Below are 18415 nucleotides of genomic sequence, written 5' to 3'. Positions count from 1 at the left end.
TTAATCATCAGAAACTCAAAATTATATGTTATCTGAACTAAATAAATTATTTAAGTTGATTTGACGAAAGAAAAAATGTTGTGATTACTACACTGTAAAAAAAATTGTTGGTTTAACTCAAAAAAGTAAGTAACCTGGTTGCCTTAAAATTTTAAGTTGATTGAACTGGAAAAAGTGAGTTAGAACAATGAAGGGGATTAATTTAATCATCAGAAACTCAAAATAATAAGTTATCTCAACTAAATAAATTATTATAAAGTTGAAAATGAAAATATGTCATGATAACAAATCTTGAAAACATTTTTTTACAGTGTGAAGATGTGAATTCAGATAGCCGTTTTCTTCGCCGCATTCATCTTTTGCCATTTCAAACTTTCTAATTAATTTTTTCAATGTTTGTAATCAATTCAAAACTACTTAACTTTATCAAACCAAACATTTTTTATTTTCAAGACGTGTCACTGAGAAACCATTTCTGTTCCTTCTTCAGGTGTGTTTGGTGATTCGGATGCAGTGAAGTCAGTGATGGAAGGAGATTCAGTCACTTTAGACATTATTGTGACTGAAATGCAGGACATGAACAGGATCATATGGAAGTTTGGAGCTAACGAGTCAACCATAGCTAAAATAAATAAAGAGTCCAGTAAGATAAATGATGATGTTCCTGATGGGAGATTCAGAGACAGACTGAAACTGGACGATCAAACTGGATCTCTGACCATCACAGACATCAGAGACACACACTCTGGAGTTTATGAAGTGATCATCAGCAAAAGCAGCAGAAGCAGCACAACCACACACAGATTCAACGTTACTGTCTATGGTGAGTAAAGCATTACAGCTCACTTTATTTTACAGGATATTACAGATATCGCTCCAAGCTTCACAAAAAAAAAATGTTATTAAAAACATTCAAAAGCAACAGCAGTGTATAACCCATACATTCACTCACTCAACTTTGTATTCCAGTTTGCTCAGTGAATGGACCTGATATGACCTCGTGCATAGCCTGCATGACAACTGTGTGTTAAAACCACAATTTATTCTCATTTCTCCTATTTGTGTCATGTTTTCCAGCTCACCTGCCTGTTCCTGTCATCAGTCGAGACTATTCTTTATTATCTTCATCATCATGTTCACTGGAGTGTTCATCTGTTGTGAATGTGAGTTATGTGACTCTCTCCTGGTACGCAGGAATGAGTGTGTTGTCCAGCATCAGTGCGTCTGATCTCAGCATCAGTCTCTCTCTACCTCTGGAGGTGGAATATCAGGATAAAAACACCTACAGCTGTGTGCTGAACAATCCCATCAGCAACCAGACCACGCATCTGGACATCAACACACTCTGCCACACATGCGCAGGTACGGCGGCGCTGATATTAGTTGGATTTATACGCTGAAATAATTCATTGATTTTATTGACACTGATAACTTGATGCCAGACATCATTAATAAGCTTCTGTCATCATTTACTCTTTTTATTATAATTTTGAGTTTGTGACAGCTGAAGTCGAAGATCTAAATTCTATCGGGGTTTGTTTTTCAGAAGTCCGCGTCCATTGTTGTGATTCTGTTGAAGCTGTGCTGCGATTGGTCGTCACTGCGCTGATGGGCGTGGCTGCTGCGGTTGCTGTTGTTCTTCTAGTCAATGAAGTCAGATCTACAAGAATTTAAATAGAGAAAACAGAACAGATATTATAAATATTTTGGCATATGAATATAAATCCGTAAAGATGTAAAAATGAGTGGTTTAATTGCCTAGCGATATGAAACAACTATTTGCTTACCAATGCTTTGGTGTATTCAAAACAATGAATATTCTATAAAATTTCATCTTAATCTTCAATGCCTTCCATTTTACATTCCTGTTAATCCCACAGTTTTCATTTTTTTTTCTTAATAAGTTTTTTTTTCCAGCTTGTTTTATAGGCTATGCAGCCACCCCACAAATACAAATGTAAACATATTTGTTTAGCAATAAATCACTGTACAATTAAACTACATCTACCGTTGTAACAGCAAATGATTCAATCCCTATTGCAAATTCAGCTGTTAATGTCTTCTCCAGACTGTATATAATTGCATCCCCTGCATATAATTACTTGACATTAGGGTTTTCTTAAGTTACGGACGTTGTTTTGTGACCTATTTTGTATTGAAGTCTATGGAAAGTCTTTTTATTTCCCCCTAAATGTGGGCGTGAATCAGTTAAGAGACATGATGACGTTGCGACGGTTGTGAGTAGTAGTTCTGATTGTACGTATGGTCACTCGGCAACTAGGCATGACTTGCCGAAATGGGAACAGGTATTCCGGAAGGGAACAGATCGACTGCCTCACCTGAAGCGGGGGCGCTGAAGGACTCGAGACAGAGGACATAAATAACTCTTTAGATCATCTACAACCGCTCAACACATCAATATGATGAGCGTATTTATACTCGTTCTTTTCCCATTATTGTCGAGCGGTAAGTGTTTTGTTTGTTTGTTTGTTCGTTCGTTCGTTTGTTTGTGTGCACTTTCGGTTTCGCGCATTTTCTTTATAATATAGCCTACTTGGTACCAGAGGTTAAATAAATGCGATTTTTATCTAGGTGTGATCAATCTTTTTGTAAACTAAAACAAAGAGTCATATTTTAGACTAGACACCATTTATTTTCATCTTGTTTTGTGGCTTTGTAGACTTTAGAAGGAATAAGGAGACATTTTAAGTAGTATTTTTAATGTGGCGAATCAGCAATGATGTCCTCTAGTCTCTAAGTCTCATCCATGACGGTTTCTGTTTGTCCAGGTGTGTTTGGTGATGTTGTGGTGACAGTGATGGAGGGAGATTCAGTTACTCTACATGCTGATACAAAAATTCAGATAAAGGAAATTGACTGGAGGTTTGGAGAAAAACTCATTGCTGAAATTGATATTGAGACCAGCTATAGTTGGTATGATGAAGCTTTAAAAGACAGACTGAAGCTGTACAATCAGACTGGAGATCTCAAAATCACAAACATCAGAATCTCAGATGCTGGATCATATAATCTACAGGTCAACAGTGAAGAGTCACCATCAAAGAACTTCACCATCAACGGTGAGTGTGTCAGTTTGGTTTATTTAATAATTATATCACAATTATTTATAATTAAAGTTATATGATTTAATTGTTAAAGGACTGTGATTTATTGTTTAGTTAAGTATTTCATGTTAAGAACGAGAAAATGGATAAACAGCCCTTTCATATTTTTATACAAGCTTTCCTTTGCTATTCGGATTTTTTTTAAGATTGTGGGTAAGGTGTATGGATATCCACTGAAGGCAGGCTTGTAGAACCCAAGTGCAGTTTATTGATAACATTAACAAAACTAAAACATGACACGACGCATCAAGCGTACCTACAGAGATTACAGTGAGATAATAATAGACCAAGACACATGGTAAATATGAGGGCTTAAATACACACAAGATTAATGACTAGACAAGGGACATCTGTAAACAATGAACCAATGACAACATGACACATTAGACAAGGAAACACATGGCAGGATCACATGACTTACAAGGGATCAAAACGTTACAGAGACAAGACCAAAATGTTGACATAAGGTGAGTAAATCAGTGCAGCCATCAGGCAGACTCATAAATCATTATATTTTTTAATTTGCGTTGTATATATTTATTCATAGAACACGGTTGGGTTGGCCAATTAGAAAGGTGGAAGTTTGGTTTAGGGGCTTTTTGTTTCAAGGATGCTAATTTGCATGTGCACGCTGGATGGGCGTTAGCTGATGAAGAAACTATCTTGTTATCGACCAAGTTATAGAGACCAAACATTGTTTAGGAGAGGTTACATCGACCGTTAGTTCTATCAAAATAGTCCACCGTCTCATAAATAAAAATGAATAGAATTAAGACACTGCACAAAACAGTAACTCATTCACACAATTTTATGGGTTGCATGTTCATTTATAGATCCGTCTATGATAAATGCAGCAATGTTTCAAAGTCTGTTTCTGTCTTCACATTCTTCACAGCAATAAAACCAACTTATCTGATCGTAGTCATGGTCTTGCCCCTGTTGGGGGATGGGACCGCAGATCCCAGAGTGAGTTTTAAATATTATTTGTCACCTAAAACAAATAATTGTGTCTGATTTGTCTCAGTCGTTACAACACACTATATATAACATTTATTTATATAGTTATGACGACAGTGATGACGTGCCCAAGCCGCTTGAGCCACCCGCCCGTCATGCCGTCACCCGTCACGCCTTTAAAGGCATCGGGGTGGGCCCGTAATCGCTTCATGCAGCTATATTTCTCTTTTCATTTATAGAGTAGGGGCACTGGTAAACAAGAGCTCAAAATAAAGTTTGGGTATGCATGATTTGTTTGTTTTTTACATTTCCTAAATTACCTTTTTTAATACAATTTTCTAGAAAGATATCAGACTCTTAATTATTATTAGGCAAATACAAATATTAACTCTTCGGGGTCGCCGATCACGCCGACGTGATCGAGTCACATGACAAGTTTAAGACGTCACGTTGAGCGCTGCCGTTCACTTCTGTCAAAAGTGCTGGCTTGAAATTTTATTTTACTTTTTGTTTTGTATTGATAGACCAAGTAAAAACAGAGATATGATTATTTAAACTTTATATTAAAAATATTGATGCGTTCGTAAAAGAGCGCAAGATGGGATGCGACAGGCGTTGCATTTTATTCTTATAACTTTGACGGTTTTTGTCCTAAAACACAACGGAGAAAAATGTGTGAATCTGCTGACTCTGTTCGGCTGTACATTTTAGGGAATGGAGAAGCCAACTGAGCAAAGAAGCGAAATTGAAAGGCAGGAGATTTACGGAGTAGACAAAGAGAAACATATATACGTTATATATATATATAGAGAGAGAGCGATATTATTGCTTGTTTTTGAAAGAGTTTGAGTAGATTTTGAGAGTAGTTTAGGGGTAGATTTTGATAAACCGTTTTGAGCCCTGTAATGTAGCTATCTGTGTAATCGTACATGAAGTATTTTGTAGAGTTTCAAAGAAAAAAAGAAAAGAAAAAACGCCTATTACCTCACCTGTTTTTTTTGCTGTATATATCTCAATTTGAACTTTTTTATGTTGTTTTATGCAATATTTGGGAACCCTCATACTCTGGGAATGCAAGGCCTTAATTATAGCTCTCTGTATAATTGTGTGCACAACATTTTCTTAAAAGTGGCAAAGCTAAAAAGAAAAAAGAAACATAATATTTTTTTTTGTGTATACCTTGATTATATCTGTGTTGTACCTGTATATGTTGACATTTACAACTTGTGTTTACATTTTGAACCCTTTAAAATGCTTAATTGAGCATGTTTTCTATTAGAAAAGCTATAACTTTTCTATTCGGATTTTGTGGGGTTTTTTGTGTGTGATTTTGGGTCCAGTATGCTGATACGGTACATCAAAGTGAAAAACTAATTGTCTGGTCATATCAGTGATGTTGTGCTGAAAAAAATGATACCTAACATTGGTATGGTAAACATTTGTTTATGTTTCCCAAAAAAAGTACTCAAATGGCGAAAATAGCCCAAGACTCCGAAGGGTTAATAAAAGTTATACATAACGATCAATAATCTTAAATATGGAAATCTGGCTTACACCTGTATTACACTCCACCCACTTGACAAATTTTTAATATACTCTTTATAATTTATAGTCTTCAAGCACATCGTTTTGATTTTTCTATTAAAGGGAAACTCCCCTTTTTTTGTTTTCCCTATAAAAGAAGCCACCTCGTCTGCTCCACAACACGAGTCAAAGAAAACGTATATGAGACAAGTTTAGGTGCGCACACACAGCACATGGATATAGTTATACACTATGATGTTATAAGATACTTCTCTTAAATCAGTTAAAACACTTAATTTCAGTGTTTCTGTCGTCGCTTTATCTCTTTCCAGACTCAAACTGTGACTTTGGACTAATGAAGATCTGAATAGCTGCATTATAGTCTTATTAATAATTCCTGTTTCTTCACCAGTTGTGCCTGTAAATCAAAGGCCGTCACTGTCAGTGCCCATGGGAGAGTGTGTTACTGTAAACACTAGTGTTTTTGAGCCAAATATATATGATGTGATACGCTGGAGGTTTGGAGATCAGAAATCTCCTATAGTTGAAGTCAATAGAGCGACTGGAGACATCCCTAAATATGACAATATTGCTGATGGGAGATTCAGAGACAGACTACAGCTGGACTATTGGACTGGATCTCTGACCATCACACACACCAAACCCACAGACTCTGGAGAATATGAAGTTGATATAATTAGCAACAGCAAATACACCATACACAAGACATTCAGTGTGACTGTCAGAGGTGAGTACATCAAGTCTTTTAGTGTAATAATACTGTAACCAATACACTAATCGTTTATGTTAGTTAGTTATGAACATCTGTATCTGCATTAAATGCTTTTGGCATGTTTCTGAAGGTTTTTAATCCCTTTAATCTGAATTACTGTTTGTAATATCTTCATTGAGATCAGTCGTGTGTTCACGGCAGTAAAACAGAAATACAGAAGATGAACAGTGAAAAGGAGAATCATGATTTCTGAAATGACTCATTTATGGTTCATCTTTAACATAATCAGATTCATGTTTAAGTAGATCAGACTGAGAGATTCACTCTGATTCACACTGATGACTCTCTCTTTATCATCACAGATCCAGGTCTGTCTGAAGGTGCTAAAGCAGCGATCGGGGTTGGTTTTGTTGGTTTTCTGCTGGTGTGCGCAGTTGGAGCTGGTGTTAAGTTTTACTATCGCCGCAAGATCTCTGAACTACAAGCACGTAAGTATTACAGCTGATAAAGTGAGAGAAACACAGCTTCATTATGATACAGTAGAGATTAAAAGTGTTGTACAGTAGAGATTTGTATGTGTGTGTTGTAGTTTTCTCATAAAAACAAGGTTAGAAAGAAACAATACACGGATATTAAAGAGCACTGACCTGTGGTTTTCTTTTTGAATTGTAAGGACCGCCCATCGACCCAACGACGGACGACCCAACGACGGAATCCAAAGGCGTGGGCGAAGGTAAGTTTTGTGTATGTCTTTTCAACGCTTCGGTGAAGTTCACCTTATTTATTTGCATTTATGTTCCATATTACTTTAATCTGTTCATCTGACTCCAATTTCGAAAGATCATCAAATTTAGATTGTGTTTCTTATTAGAAAGTTATCATAAATATTGATTATGATTTAATTTAGATCTTTGATAATTCTGGGCCTATCCCATACGTTCGAATATTTATTCATTAAGGACTCGGTGTCGCTTTGAGACGTCATGTCGTGAATGTGCGCTCACGGTCACAAACTAGCCAGTCCTGAAATAGTCAAGAGGATGTAGTGCAACCATTTTATCCTTAAAAAGCCACTCAATACTGACTCATATGTAACAAAGATGTCATTTTTTAATAATCCCAAGATGCAACATGCTAAGTCAGTGATATTCCGAAATCAAGAGGTCTCCTTATTGAGGTGCTCCATTCTTTAGTGCCTTCGGTTTGATCTTATCCTGCTCAGAGATTTGCTTTAATGCCAGACTGTACTAGCCTGACTTCGTCATACTCGTATTCTTGTCTGAAACTCCTCCGTAGGGCTTTGATTATTTTGATTATTTACCGGCTTGTTTTTTTTCTTATGTTTTGATTGATTTTTAATATTTGACTATGATTTTGGATTGCCCTCATTATTAAACTTACTGCGATTGTATTTTCTGCGCCTTGTTTGTGGTTCGTGACATTTATAGCTGGTCCATACTTTTTAAAATGTATGAAGGTGTCTGGGTTTAGTTAAAGTAAAACTACTTAAACAAAAGACTGTTTTTAAACTAGCAGGAGATAAATGTGGAGCGAATCACAGTGTTGATTTTTTTTTATTTTTTGCCTTTCTGCTTTTATTGCTTTTCTTCTCCAGCTAATGTCTGTTCTGTCTTTCTCTGTTTCTGTTTGCTGATGTGAAGTTAGTGATGAAGTGAGGATAGTGTCATTGATTCAAGGAGAACCTATTACTCTAAACCCTGATGGAGAACATCAAGACGACAAATTAATGTGGATGTTTAGAGGCGTTTGTATTGCTAAAGGGAAGATCTCTGCACCTGATGATGTTCCTGATGGGATATTCAGAGACAGACTGAAGCTGGACGATCAAACTGGATCTCTGACCATCACACACACCACAACTGAAGATACTGGATTTTATGAACTACTGATCAGCAGACAGGGAAAGGACTCAGTAAAGAAATTCATAGTTTGTGTCTTCGGTGAGTTACTGAAAACCTCGACAACTATCTGACAGTGTAACATGCCGTGACGGCACATTATTAATCATAAACTAATAACAAATAAGCATAATTCTTTTTATTGAAAGTGAAAATGATTCAAACTCACCACTATAAATATATAAAAAACAAAGGGGAATGTAAAACAAACCATAATGAAACATGATTTTTAATAAAAATGATATTGTTTCTTGGCATGAACACAATTAAACACTGATGTGTTGATGCTGATGATCACACATGAATCAGAGAATATGATTCGTCCAACACAAAAATCATAACAAACACGAGAATTTAGGGCATTTGACTTGTTTAATAGATTTATACCATCATTTATATTTCTATATAAAATGAAAAAAATACATTAATTAAATAAACCAAAATTTCTTTAATTTATAAAATGACTACATTTTAGGTTTTTAGGTATGGAGGAATTTATCCATGTCGCTTTTATTACTTTGTTTTCTTTTTCTGTTTTTCTGTTCTCTGTTTCTATGTGTAGATCAGACAGATGATATAAAGACAGTGTCAGTGAAGAAGGGAGAATCGGTCACTCTGAAGACTGGTGTTGATGACATACAGATATTTGAAGAGATCCTGTGGAGGTTTGGACTATTCACTCTCCTGGCTGAAATCAGAGGAGAGACAATCATCTCACCATTGGAAGACAGACTGGATCTGGATCATCAGACCGGATCACTGACCATCAAGAACAGCAAACCCACAGATGCTGGAATTTATATGCTACTCAAAATTGAAGGAGGAAATATCACAACTACTTTATTCAGGGTCAAAGTCGGTGAGTAAATCAAATATGTCAGTATAACAACAATCTTATTTTAGATCAACCCTGTCAGACATTTAGATTTAGACTGAGTTTGTATGATTACACTTTTTGATTTCTGTCTGTCTCTCTCTCTCTCTGTTTCTCTATAAAAGCAAAGTTTTCCTTTAACATGATCTGTCTTGTGTGTTAAATTTCAGATCCCACTGTTAACAGAAATAACCCAGAGGAGGAAAGTGTGAGAAGTATGTATCCAGTGTAACATTATCATCATTAATAATAAATCTAAATTCAATTCTCCTTACTATATATATATAAATAAATACATATAAAAGCAAAGCTTTTCTTTAATATGATCTGTCTCGTATGTTTTCTTTCAGGAAGTAACCCAGAGGAGATGCCTTTGATGAGTGTAGCCGTTTCCTGACTCCAGACTGTGACATCATCAACATTAAAAAAAAAAAAAAAAAAAATCAGATTTCTCCGGTTCCTCTGTCAGAGACCATGTTCTCGAGAGGCCATGTAAGCGAAAGACGTGCTCAACGACTGTCGGCGCTGTCTCCTTAGCTGAGGGTAATTTGGGTAAAAAATGGATAAGGGATAACGAGTGCCGCCTTCGAGAATCGGTCCACCACGGTTAAAATGACTGTGTGACCCTGGGAGGGCGGTGATAAAATCTAGAGCGAAATGGGACCAGGGTTTCGAAGGGTTGAAGTAACCCATCTTGGGGTCGATTGGAAGTCTTACCAGTGGCACAAACCGAGCAAGCCAAAACAAAACTGTCACGAGCCATGAGTGGCCACCAGAACCGTTGCTTGACTAAAAAAACTTGTGTGATTAACTCCTGGATGACAAGCCATGTTGGAGCAATGACCTGACTGAATGACGTCAGACCGTAATCCCTCCGGCACAAATAAACGATTCGGCGGGCCTTCGGGCGGAGGCGTTACCCCTTCCAAGGCCGTTATGACCCTCGATTTGACCTGCCATACAAGGGTGGAGATGTTACGACCCTTAATCTAGTTCAGCTCGTTTTAAATTCCACAATAGACCAGGACCGAACATATCAGAAATCACAGACAATTGGGTAGTGTTTTATTAAGAGAGACCAAGCACCTTGAGAGATGAGCAAACAATAAATCATATATTAACCAAAATAATTAACACAGGTAGGGCAGATAAAGGAAAAACAGAATACCCTGACTAACCCTAGTTGTTCCCGGGAGAGATCTTACCTGGCTCCCGAAAAGAAATAAAATGGGTGAATCTTCCGGGCAGCTGCTTCCCTTCACTGTGCTAAATAAATAACAAAAAGTGTACAAAGAAAATAAAGCCACTACCTGGTTTAAACAAATAAACTAAAGCCAAAAGAAAACAGTCATTTGAATCGCTCCCGCATGGCGAGACGAAACAAAAGTGATCACGCCGCAAGGCGAGAAACCCCCAGCTGGTAATCAGGCGGCAAAAGGCGGAGAGAAGAGGAGAGAGAGCGACATCAGAACAGGTGTTCTGACAATTCATGCTACCCATCGAGATTTGCTACTTACCGGTTATGCGCATGTGCAGACTCGTTTTGTTTTTTTTTTACAAAAGGTAGCCTACATTTTCCTGTTATAATGTATAATTTCCCTTTAAAAAAATGCTTACTATCATATGAATATTTGTACGGTCAGCCAGCTGAAAAGGAATAACTGAAAGTTTCAATTACTATGAGGAAAGGTGCTTTGACAAGTCAAAGATGAATATTTTATGATAATTTTTACTTTTCACACCGTTTTTAAAATAAAAACAGTAGTCTACAGTATACAGTAGCTACTCATAACTTAGAATTGTATTATAATTGTATTTCATACGACTTTAATCGCCATTCTGTGATCAATTCGCGCTACGGTAGCATTTTTCGACAAGGCAGCAAAAATTGGCAGAACACCGGCACCGCTTAAATAGCAGGAAATCCCGTGACGTCACCTTGCTTCAGCTGTACAAACTCTAAATCGCCACAAATAGCACACACACTATTCGCTCAATACACCCACGTAACAGGAGATTTAAATAGATTCTCGGCAAAATGCACGCGGGCGTTCGGAGCGATCAAAAATGCGCAATAAAAACTGATTTGAACGGTTCTTGGCAGTAAAGAGAGTGAAATCAAAACGTCAGAAAAGAAGTGCCCACCGAGCCTGTCTGGAGTTCAATCTTTTGCCGGTTCTGATGTATTATAAATTCTTATGATCAGTCCTGACGATAAAAGTTACCCCTGACCCTTCTAACGAGTGACGCCATTCTTCCAACGCTAACGCTGCCAACAACTCTCGGTTACCAATGTCATAATTACGTTCGGCATGGGACAAATAATCCGACAAAAACTGCCTCAGTAGTGTCTGACCACCTGAACGTAGTTGCCCCTACTTCCAGAGTCACTGTCGAGCCCTCTTGAGGTGTCGTTGTCACGGTAGACAAATTCATTGCTTCCTTCTCGTCAGCAGATGATCCGATCATGAATTAATCCCCTTAAAGTTTATCCTAACAATTAGAGCCCGACCGATAAAGGATTTTGAAGTCCGATACCGATACAAATATTTATTGGTTTTAAAATCCGATATTCCGATATATCGGCCGATATTTTTTTTAAATTATTATTTCAGAAACGCGCAACAAATTGTAAAACATACATTTTCAATATAACAGGCCAAGGAGAGATGAGACGTCTCATTGCTATAACTGTCACGCGATATTAAAGAAATACTTCAGTCACATTGTCTAAAGTTAAAAGTTTACTAGCTAATTCCGCTTCACTCTCGGCTTATTTAACAGCAGCAAAACTGGACATGATAGTCACACATTTTGTTTGAGTTAAAAGAACTGATGCGGATGGTCTTTTAATTTTTATTCAAACAATGTCTCGTGACCAACTCAACGAGTGTTGCCTAAAGGGACGAGTGTAGAGTGCCCTCTGGTGGACAAACTATACAACTCCAACACTCATGACATGGTTCAAGCGTGTTTTTTTTTTTTTTTTTTAAATATTAATTTATCGGCCATTATAACTGCCGATACCGATAGTTTGGAAAATGCCTAATATCGGCCAATAATATCGGCCTGCCGATATACCGGTCTGGCTCTACTAAAAAACTATTTTAGACAATTGACATTAATATTTAATTATAATTCTTGTGATTTGATTATTGATAGGCTAGTACAATTTTTCACTGCATTCAATCGTTCATTCAGAACATTGGCAACTTATTCCCTATACGGGTAATTTTATAATTTGTAGGTGATTCCCCGATCATGTTTCCTGATTAGTTATTAAAATTATATGTATCTGAGCTAATAGGAATATCCCAGGAGTCTTTTTTTTTTTTTGCCAGAAGAGTCAAATGTTCTCTGGATGTAGTTTGAAGTTTTGTGTTTAAGATTTTGAGAAAGTGGCTGATGGTTTTGACTAATTAAATTCAGGTGTCATGCTCATAAAAGCAGAGGCAGCATCTTTTTTCAGTTAACGATGCTGGTTAAGGCGATGGAAAACTAGCTTCAGCCTCACACATCACTCCCACTCTTTATGTTTCTGTCTATTTAAAGTCGACATCTGTTTAATCGTTTGACTTCCAGGAGACGTGTGTGTGTGTGTGTCTCGTTCTTTAGCGGTCTGCATGCTTGGAAGCCAAACCCCCATCAAATAAATGCTGGATTTTCAAAAGTATGTGAAGTTTAATATACCAGTCTGTTATTGAAGGCTCATGGATTTTTTACTTTTTTCAGCCCCTAAACATGACACTTCTTACATAACCCATTATTGGTTGCTTTACTCATGAGTCCTCTTCATTGGTCCTTGGCCAGTTCAGTCCAGTTCAGTTTTTGTCAGAAGTGGGCACTATTTATTTATTTATTTATTTATTTATTTATTTTTTGCTTAATTGGTGGCGCTGGGTTAGTGCCTTTTAATGCATTGGTAAAAAAAAAAAAAAAAAAAAGTCAGCGTTATTTTTTTTCTCTGACACACCAGCTCATGAAACATGTCATTATGTGCTTATATCTTTCAAGTATAGAAATTGGTGAACTAATTATGAAAGTTTCCTTTATTTTTCAGTGCATTTGTTTTAAAATAGCCTATATATGGCTATTACTATCATGAGATTAATATTAGGCTATAGCCTAACTATTATTATGTAGTATAATGACACCAACTAAAAGAGGTTTGAATTTTTCTTTGTTTAATTTGTACCCTGAATATGGGTTGGAGCTTTTAATTTTGAACTCTCAAAGTGCACCAGACTGCTGAATTTAACATTAAAGATCACAAAATGTTATTACGGGGGTGCATGTCCCCCAACCCCCCTAGAGAACCCCACTTTTGCAACCCCACTCATGCAAAGTAAGCAATGGCGCACATCCAAGTGAACGAGACAGAAGGCAGTTAGCGAGTGAAGAGAATGACTGGAGCACAACCCAGATCGTCTGCGGTGAGCCCGAAGATCTGGCTTCATGAAATGTTGACTCAGGGGTAAAGTCAGACAATTGTGACACTTTTTTTCCAGAGCCTAGCCATAAGATCTTCACACAGAAACAAATGGGAACAACCACTCAAAACTAACAGTGTTCCAACCCTTATGCCAACCCTTGACCCTTATTCATCGTCTGGTGTCGTTTAAAGCCCTTTGAAGCTGCACTGAAACTGTCTTTTGGACCTTGAGCTGTTTGGTTCCCATTGAAGTCCATTATGTGGAGAAAAATCCTGGAATGTTTTCATCAAACATTTTAATTTCTTTTCAACTGAAGAAAGAAAGACATGGACATCTTGGATGACATGGGGGTGAGTAAATTATCAGCAAAAGTTTTTTTTTTTTTTTTTTAAAGTGAACTACTCCTTTAAACCGCATGTGCAGCCACAGAACGCGTTCTCTCTGACATTCCAGCTCTCCAGTAGTAGCCACGACCACATGTTCTAAATTTGACGAATCAAATCTCCTGTAGAGAGAACTCAAGCACTTTCTCTCTCCGGCGCTGTATTTAAGCAATGCTCCATTCATTCAAAGTATCAAAGGACATTTGAGGGGAAACATGGAGACAAAGAAGATTTTCGTTTATTTGCTCACAGTTTTGGCATTCCTCTTGCACAGTAAGACATTTATTTATTTATTTCTCTCGATGATTTAGGGTCAACGATTTAAAAAGGAAAAACAAAAATGAGTTTATAGAGCTCCCAGCTCAAACAGGAGACAGACCTGTCAGTCCAAGAACCAGCTATAGCCTAAACGAGCCATAATAATATTTAACAACTTCTATTTTTCTTTACTGAACAAAGATCAACAATACCGTTAACATTTTGTTTGTTTCAAGTAAAACATTAAAAAATAATAATAACTATAAATGTGTAGATAAATAAAAAGGCCTTATCAAATTAACCAAACTTTGAGTGTCTTTGTCTTAACACTGGCAGGAAGGATACATTTTTTATTTTATTTTTTATAAGATTAACAGGAAACATCTAAATAAATTTAACTGTAAAAAATATTTTCAAGATTTGTTATCACAACATATTTTCTTTTGTCAAATCAACTTTATAATAATTTATTTAGTTGAGATAACTTATTATTTTGAGTTTCTGATGGTTAAATTAATCTCCTTCATTGTATTAACTCACTTTTTCCAGTTCAATCAACTTAAAATTTTAAGGCAACCCAGGTTACTTACTTTTTTAAGTTAAACCATCAATATTTTTTACAGTCCTCCTATAGGAGGATTTGGGCTTACCGATTTTAAATATTATTATTGGCCAGCTAATTTAAGTGAACCACTGAATGGTTAGTAATTGAAAAAGCTTCTTGTGATAAGACTTTGTGTCTTTATCTTTAAAGTATCAATGGAAAAATAGTTATTGATTTCTAACAACAAAAGTAAACAAATTAAGGTAGGCTATAGCCTTTTTGAAAATTCCTGACGGATACTCCAATCATGCTTCTCCGCCAGGGTTATGTAAGCTTTTTTTCAATGGAAACACAGAAACAGCTCTTTTGAACAGCTAAAACAAAACTATTAAAAATATTTAAAAGCTGTAACCATGTAGCTCAAAGCATGGACCGCTTATAACGCAAAGAGCTAGTATACTGGTTACTGTTTTCATGGCCTTGTGTGTGTGTGTGTGTGTGTGTGTGTGTGTTATTTGTGTTTTTATGCTGCTTGTTCGATCTAAAGAGAAACTTTTATCGTTTTGTATGTCTGCCACAGGTGCATCTGGTGTTGACAAAGTTGAAGTGCCAGTGATGGAGAGAGATTCAGTCACTCTAAACACTGGTGTAAAACTGAACCGACAAGAAAAGATTAAATGGTACTTTAATGACACCCTCATCGCTCACATCACTGGAAATCTCCGTTATAACTGCACAGATGTTCAGTGTAATGAAGGTAATGAGAGATTCAGAGGCAGACTGAAGCTGGATTGTTATGCTGGATCTCTGACCATCATTAACATCAGAAACAGACACTCTGGAGAATATCAACTAATCATCATCAACGGCAGCGACACTGGATTAATCTTCAATGTTTCTGTTCATGGTGAGTTATGTTTGAATCTCATTGTGTTTATTATATCAGTGACATTCAGAGCTTCTCTTTATCTGAATCATTGAACAGTCGCTTTCAACAACTGTTTTGTTTTTCCACTGGTGATCCACTCGTTTTTATTGTTCTGTTCATTCCAGTTTTTTCATCTGTTTAAATGCATTTTTTTTTTACTTCATAAAGTGCAAAGAAATTGTATGTGTAAATATCTTACACGGAGAGCCTTGGTACTTCCTATTAGCCCCGTTGTGTATCATCCTGGTTGCAGTTCCATTAGAATTCCACTGGAGGTGATCGCGGGCGAGAGCAGAATGAATGGGAGTCTATGGGGCTAAACGGCTACGTGTCTCTTTCACCTGCTTGTCGTTAAATTAACATAGATTTTATTGTTGATTCCGCAAGTTCAATATAGATTATAGGCCAAAAGTCGAATGAACGAGTACTTATGTCCTTTTGATTTCTTACAGGTTCGGCCGTTGTTGGCCAGAACACGCTAGCATTCTGCTATTGTGTGACGTCATCACAGTTTTGAACGGATTTTTAGAACAGATAAGTGAACTTAAAAATGCAATTTTCAGCTGAGTGTATTATCTTAGCCCTCCCTTTTGAATGCAACTTTCAAAAAAAAAAATACAACCTGAGAAAAGTGGATTTATGGGGGTGAAACCCCATTGACTCCCATTCATTCTGCACTCGACCGCGAGCGCCCCCGCATGGACACAGACGTGTTACTGCAGCCAGTCCAGAACCCGGAAGTAACCAGCCAGTGCCAATTCTGTTCAATTAAACATTCTCTGATATGCACCCTTATTTCCACATAATTCTTGTTCCGGAGTTTTTTCCTCAAAAAGGTCCTCAAGCATGTGTTGGTGTGTGTTTCAGGAGTTTCTGCTGCTGAACGAGATAAAACAAGGAGAAGGTCAGTGAAGGGTGGAGAATGTGTCACTTTAAATCCTGGTGTAAATACAAACACAAGTGAAGTGATGACGTGGTATTTTAAAGACATTCCCATCGCTGAAATCACTGGAGATCAGAGTCAGACCTGTACAGATGTTCAGTGTGAAGAGAGATTCAGAGACAGACTGAAGCTGGATCATCAGACTGGATCTCTGATCATCACAAACACCACAAACACAGACTCTGGACTCTATAAACTACAGATCAACAACAGCAGATTCAGCATCATACGGTCCTTCTGTGTTTGTCACTGCATGGGTGAGTATCATTAGTTATTCTAATTTTAGAATATATAATTTTACAGTAAGTTTTATTTCATAACACGTGCTGTTTAACATGATATAAGTGGCCATTTAAAGGAAACCTGTGTGAACAAAGACTGTTGTGTTTCAGATTCGTCTTCAGTCGCCGGCACTGGGGAGCTTTAGAAGGGCAAGGACTACAGATATTATAGTGAGAGAAAAATATTTATTATGCAGTGTGTGTGAGTGTGATAGAAAGTTTGTTCCACTTTGTGTTAATGCTCAAGGACCAGACCTTGATTTAAAGGAGTAGTTCACTTTAAAAACACTTTTGCTGATAATTTACTCACCCCCATGTCATCCAAGATGTCCATGTCTTTCTTTCTTCAGTCGAAAAGAAATTAAGGTTTTTGATGAAAACATTCCAGCATTTTTCTCCATATAATGGACTTCAATGGGGTCCAAACGGTTCAAGGTCCAAAAGACAGTTTCAGTGCAACTTCAAAGGGCTTTAAACGATTCTAGACGATAAATAAGGGTCTTATCAAGCGGAACGATCGCTCATTTTAAAAATAAATAACAAAGTTTAAGTTTTATTGTTTCACTAGATAAGACCATTATTCATCGTCTGGAGTCGTTTAAAGCCCTTTGAAGCTGCAATGAAACTCTCATTTGGACCTTGAACTGTTTGGACCCCATTGAAGTCCATTATATGGTGAAAAATCCTGGAATGTTTTCTTCAAAAACCTTAATTTCTTTTCGACTGAATAAAGATTTACATTTTTTTTTACACACACCACTCGAGCGATCAGCTGGTTGCTAAGCAACAAACAAGCACCACACACACACACACAGATAGGCAAAATGAACACACGAATGCATGAACCGTGACAATAAGTGCCGCATTATAGACACTCATTATAAACACAAGGTGGCGCTTATGAACTGTAGTTAGGCCTATTTCATTACACTAACCTACTTATTAGCTTGATACATTCGTAGAACAAATGCTGTGTGATGTTTAGGAAGATCAACATTTAACACTCAATGACAGCTTAGACCTTTAAGATAAACCGACATGAGTTCTCATGACAGTCAACATCTTTATTTCATTTACAAATGTATTAAATGCACAAATGTGAAGTTTTGCACATATTCTGCCCTACAAAGCAAAAAGGCAGTAACTGCATTTTTGGTCAAACATTTGTTATTATCATTTTCATGACATTCGAGGCATCCTTTGTTTTGTGACAACTTTTCTCAAATGTGTCTTTTTGGAGAAAAACAATAGAAACACGCATTAAAAACATATTCACAAGTTTCAACTTCTCGTGATGACTTTGAACTTTTATTGAAGAAATGATCTCCAAGTTTCAGGTATAAGAGTTTTAATTTTGTTTTCTGTTTATTTATATTTACAATAATATCTCATCATTTTTTTCTAAATAAGTAAAGTAATTTTACCTCTAATTTGCTATTTTAAAAATCTAAATAATGTGTTCTTTATATATCACTGTTGGTCACTTGTTTGATCTGAGATGTTTGACATATTC

General features: G+C 36.7%; 2 protein-coding genes across 6 annotated transcripts in view; both read left to right on the top strand.

Moving 5' to 3' along the window:
• Window positions 1–2117, top strand: part of LOC120486623 (SLAM family member 5) — a 29058-nt gene extending 26941 nt beyond the window's left edge. For all 5 annotated transcript variants that reach the window (XM_039682769.2, XM_039682771.2, XM_039682768.2 and 2 more), the window contains 3 exons: window positions 491–823; window positions 1078–1362; window positions 1547–2117. In XM_039682769.2, the coding sequence (XP_039538703.2) occupies window positions 526–823; window positions 1078–1362; window positions 1547–1674 (711 nt within the window). In that variant the 5' untranslated portion in view covers window positions 491–525 and the 3' untranslated portion in view covers window positions 1675–2117. The remainder of the gene's footprint in view (window positions 1–490; window positions 824–1077; window positions 1363–1546) is intronic.
• Window positions 2118–2384: 267 nt separating this feature from the next.
• On the top strand, window positions 2385–18325 carry LOC120486757 (uncharacterized). Its single transcript, XM_089118720.1, has 13 exons — window positions 2385–2466; window positions 2790–3080; window positions 6019–6354; window positions 6702–6827; window positions 7013–7072; window positions 8001–8300; window positions 8821–9117; window positions 9303–9347; window positions 9483–9514; window positions 14077–14221; window positions 15331–15657; window positions 16546–16878; window positions 17014–18325. Exons 1-13 carry the CDS (start codon window positions 2421–2423, stop codon window positions 17046–17048), a joined length of 2373 nt encoding a protein of 790 aa, XP_088974846.1. The 5' UTR covers window positions 2385–2420; the 3' UTR covers window positions 17049–18325.
• The last annotated feature ends 90 nt before the right edge of the window (window positions 18326–18415 follow it).

The sequence above is a fragment of the Pimephales promelas genome, chromosome 2 (genome assembly GCF_988280905.1).
Source record: "Pimephales promelas chromosome 2, fPimPro1.hap1.1, whole genome shotgun sequence".
Taxonomy (NCBI): domain Eukaryota; kingdom Metazoa; phylum Chordata; class Actinopteri; order Cypriniformes; family Leuciscidae; genus Pimephales; species Pimephales promelas.
The sequence above is the reverse complement of the archived record's forward strand: the minus strand, read 5'-3'. Positions and strand labels throughout refer to the sequence as shown.

What these genes read in the sequence shown, in the direction of transcription:
- LOC120486757 (XM_089118720.1), top strand. Translation starts at nt 2,421, where the DNA reads ATGATGAGCGTATTTATACTCGTTCTTTTCCCATTATTGTCGAGCG. An exon ending in GATCTCTGAACTACAAGCAC is followed by an intron (nt 6,828 to 7,012) that starts GTAAGTATTACA and finishes TTGAATTGTAAG; the next exon opens with GACCGCCCATCGACCCAACG. An exon ending in AGAGGAGGAAAGTGTGAGAA is followed by an intron (nt 9,348 to 9,482) that starts GTATGTATCCAG and finishes GTTTTCTTTCAG; the next exon opens with GAAGTAACCCAGAGGAGATG.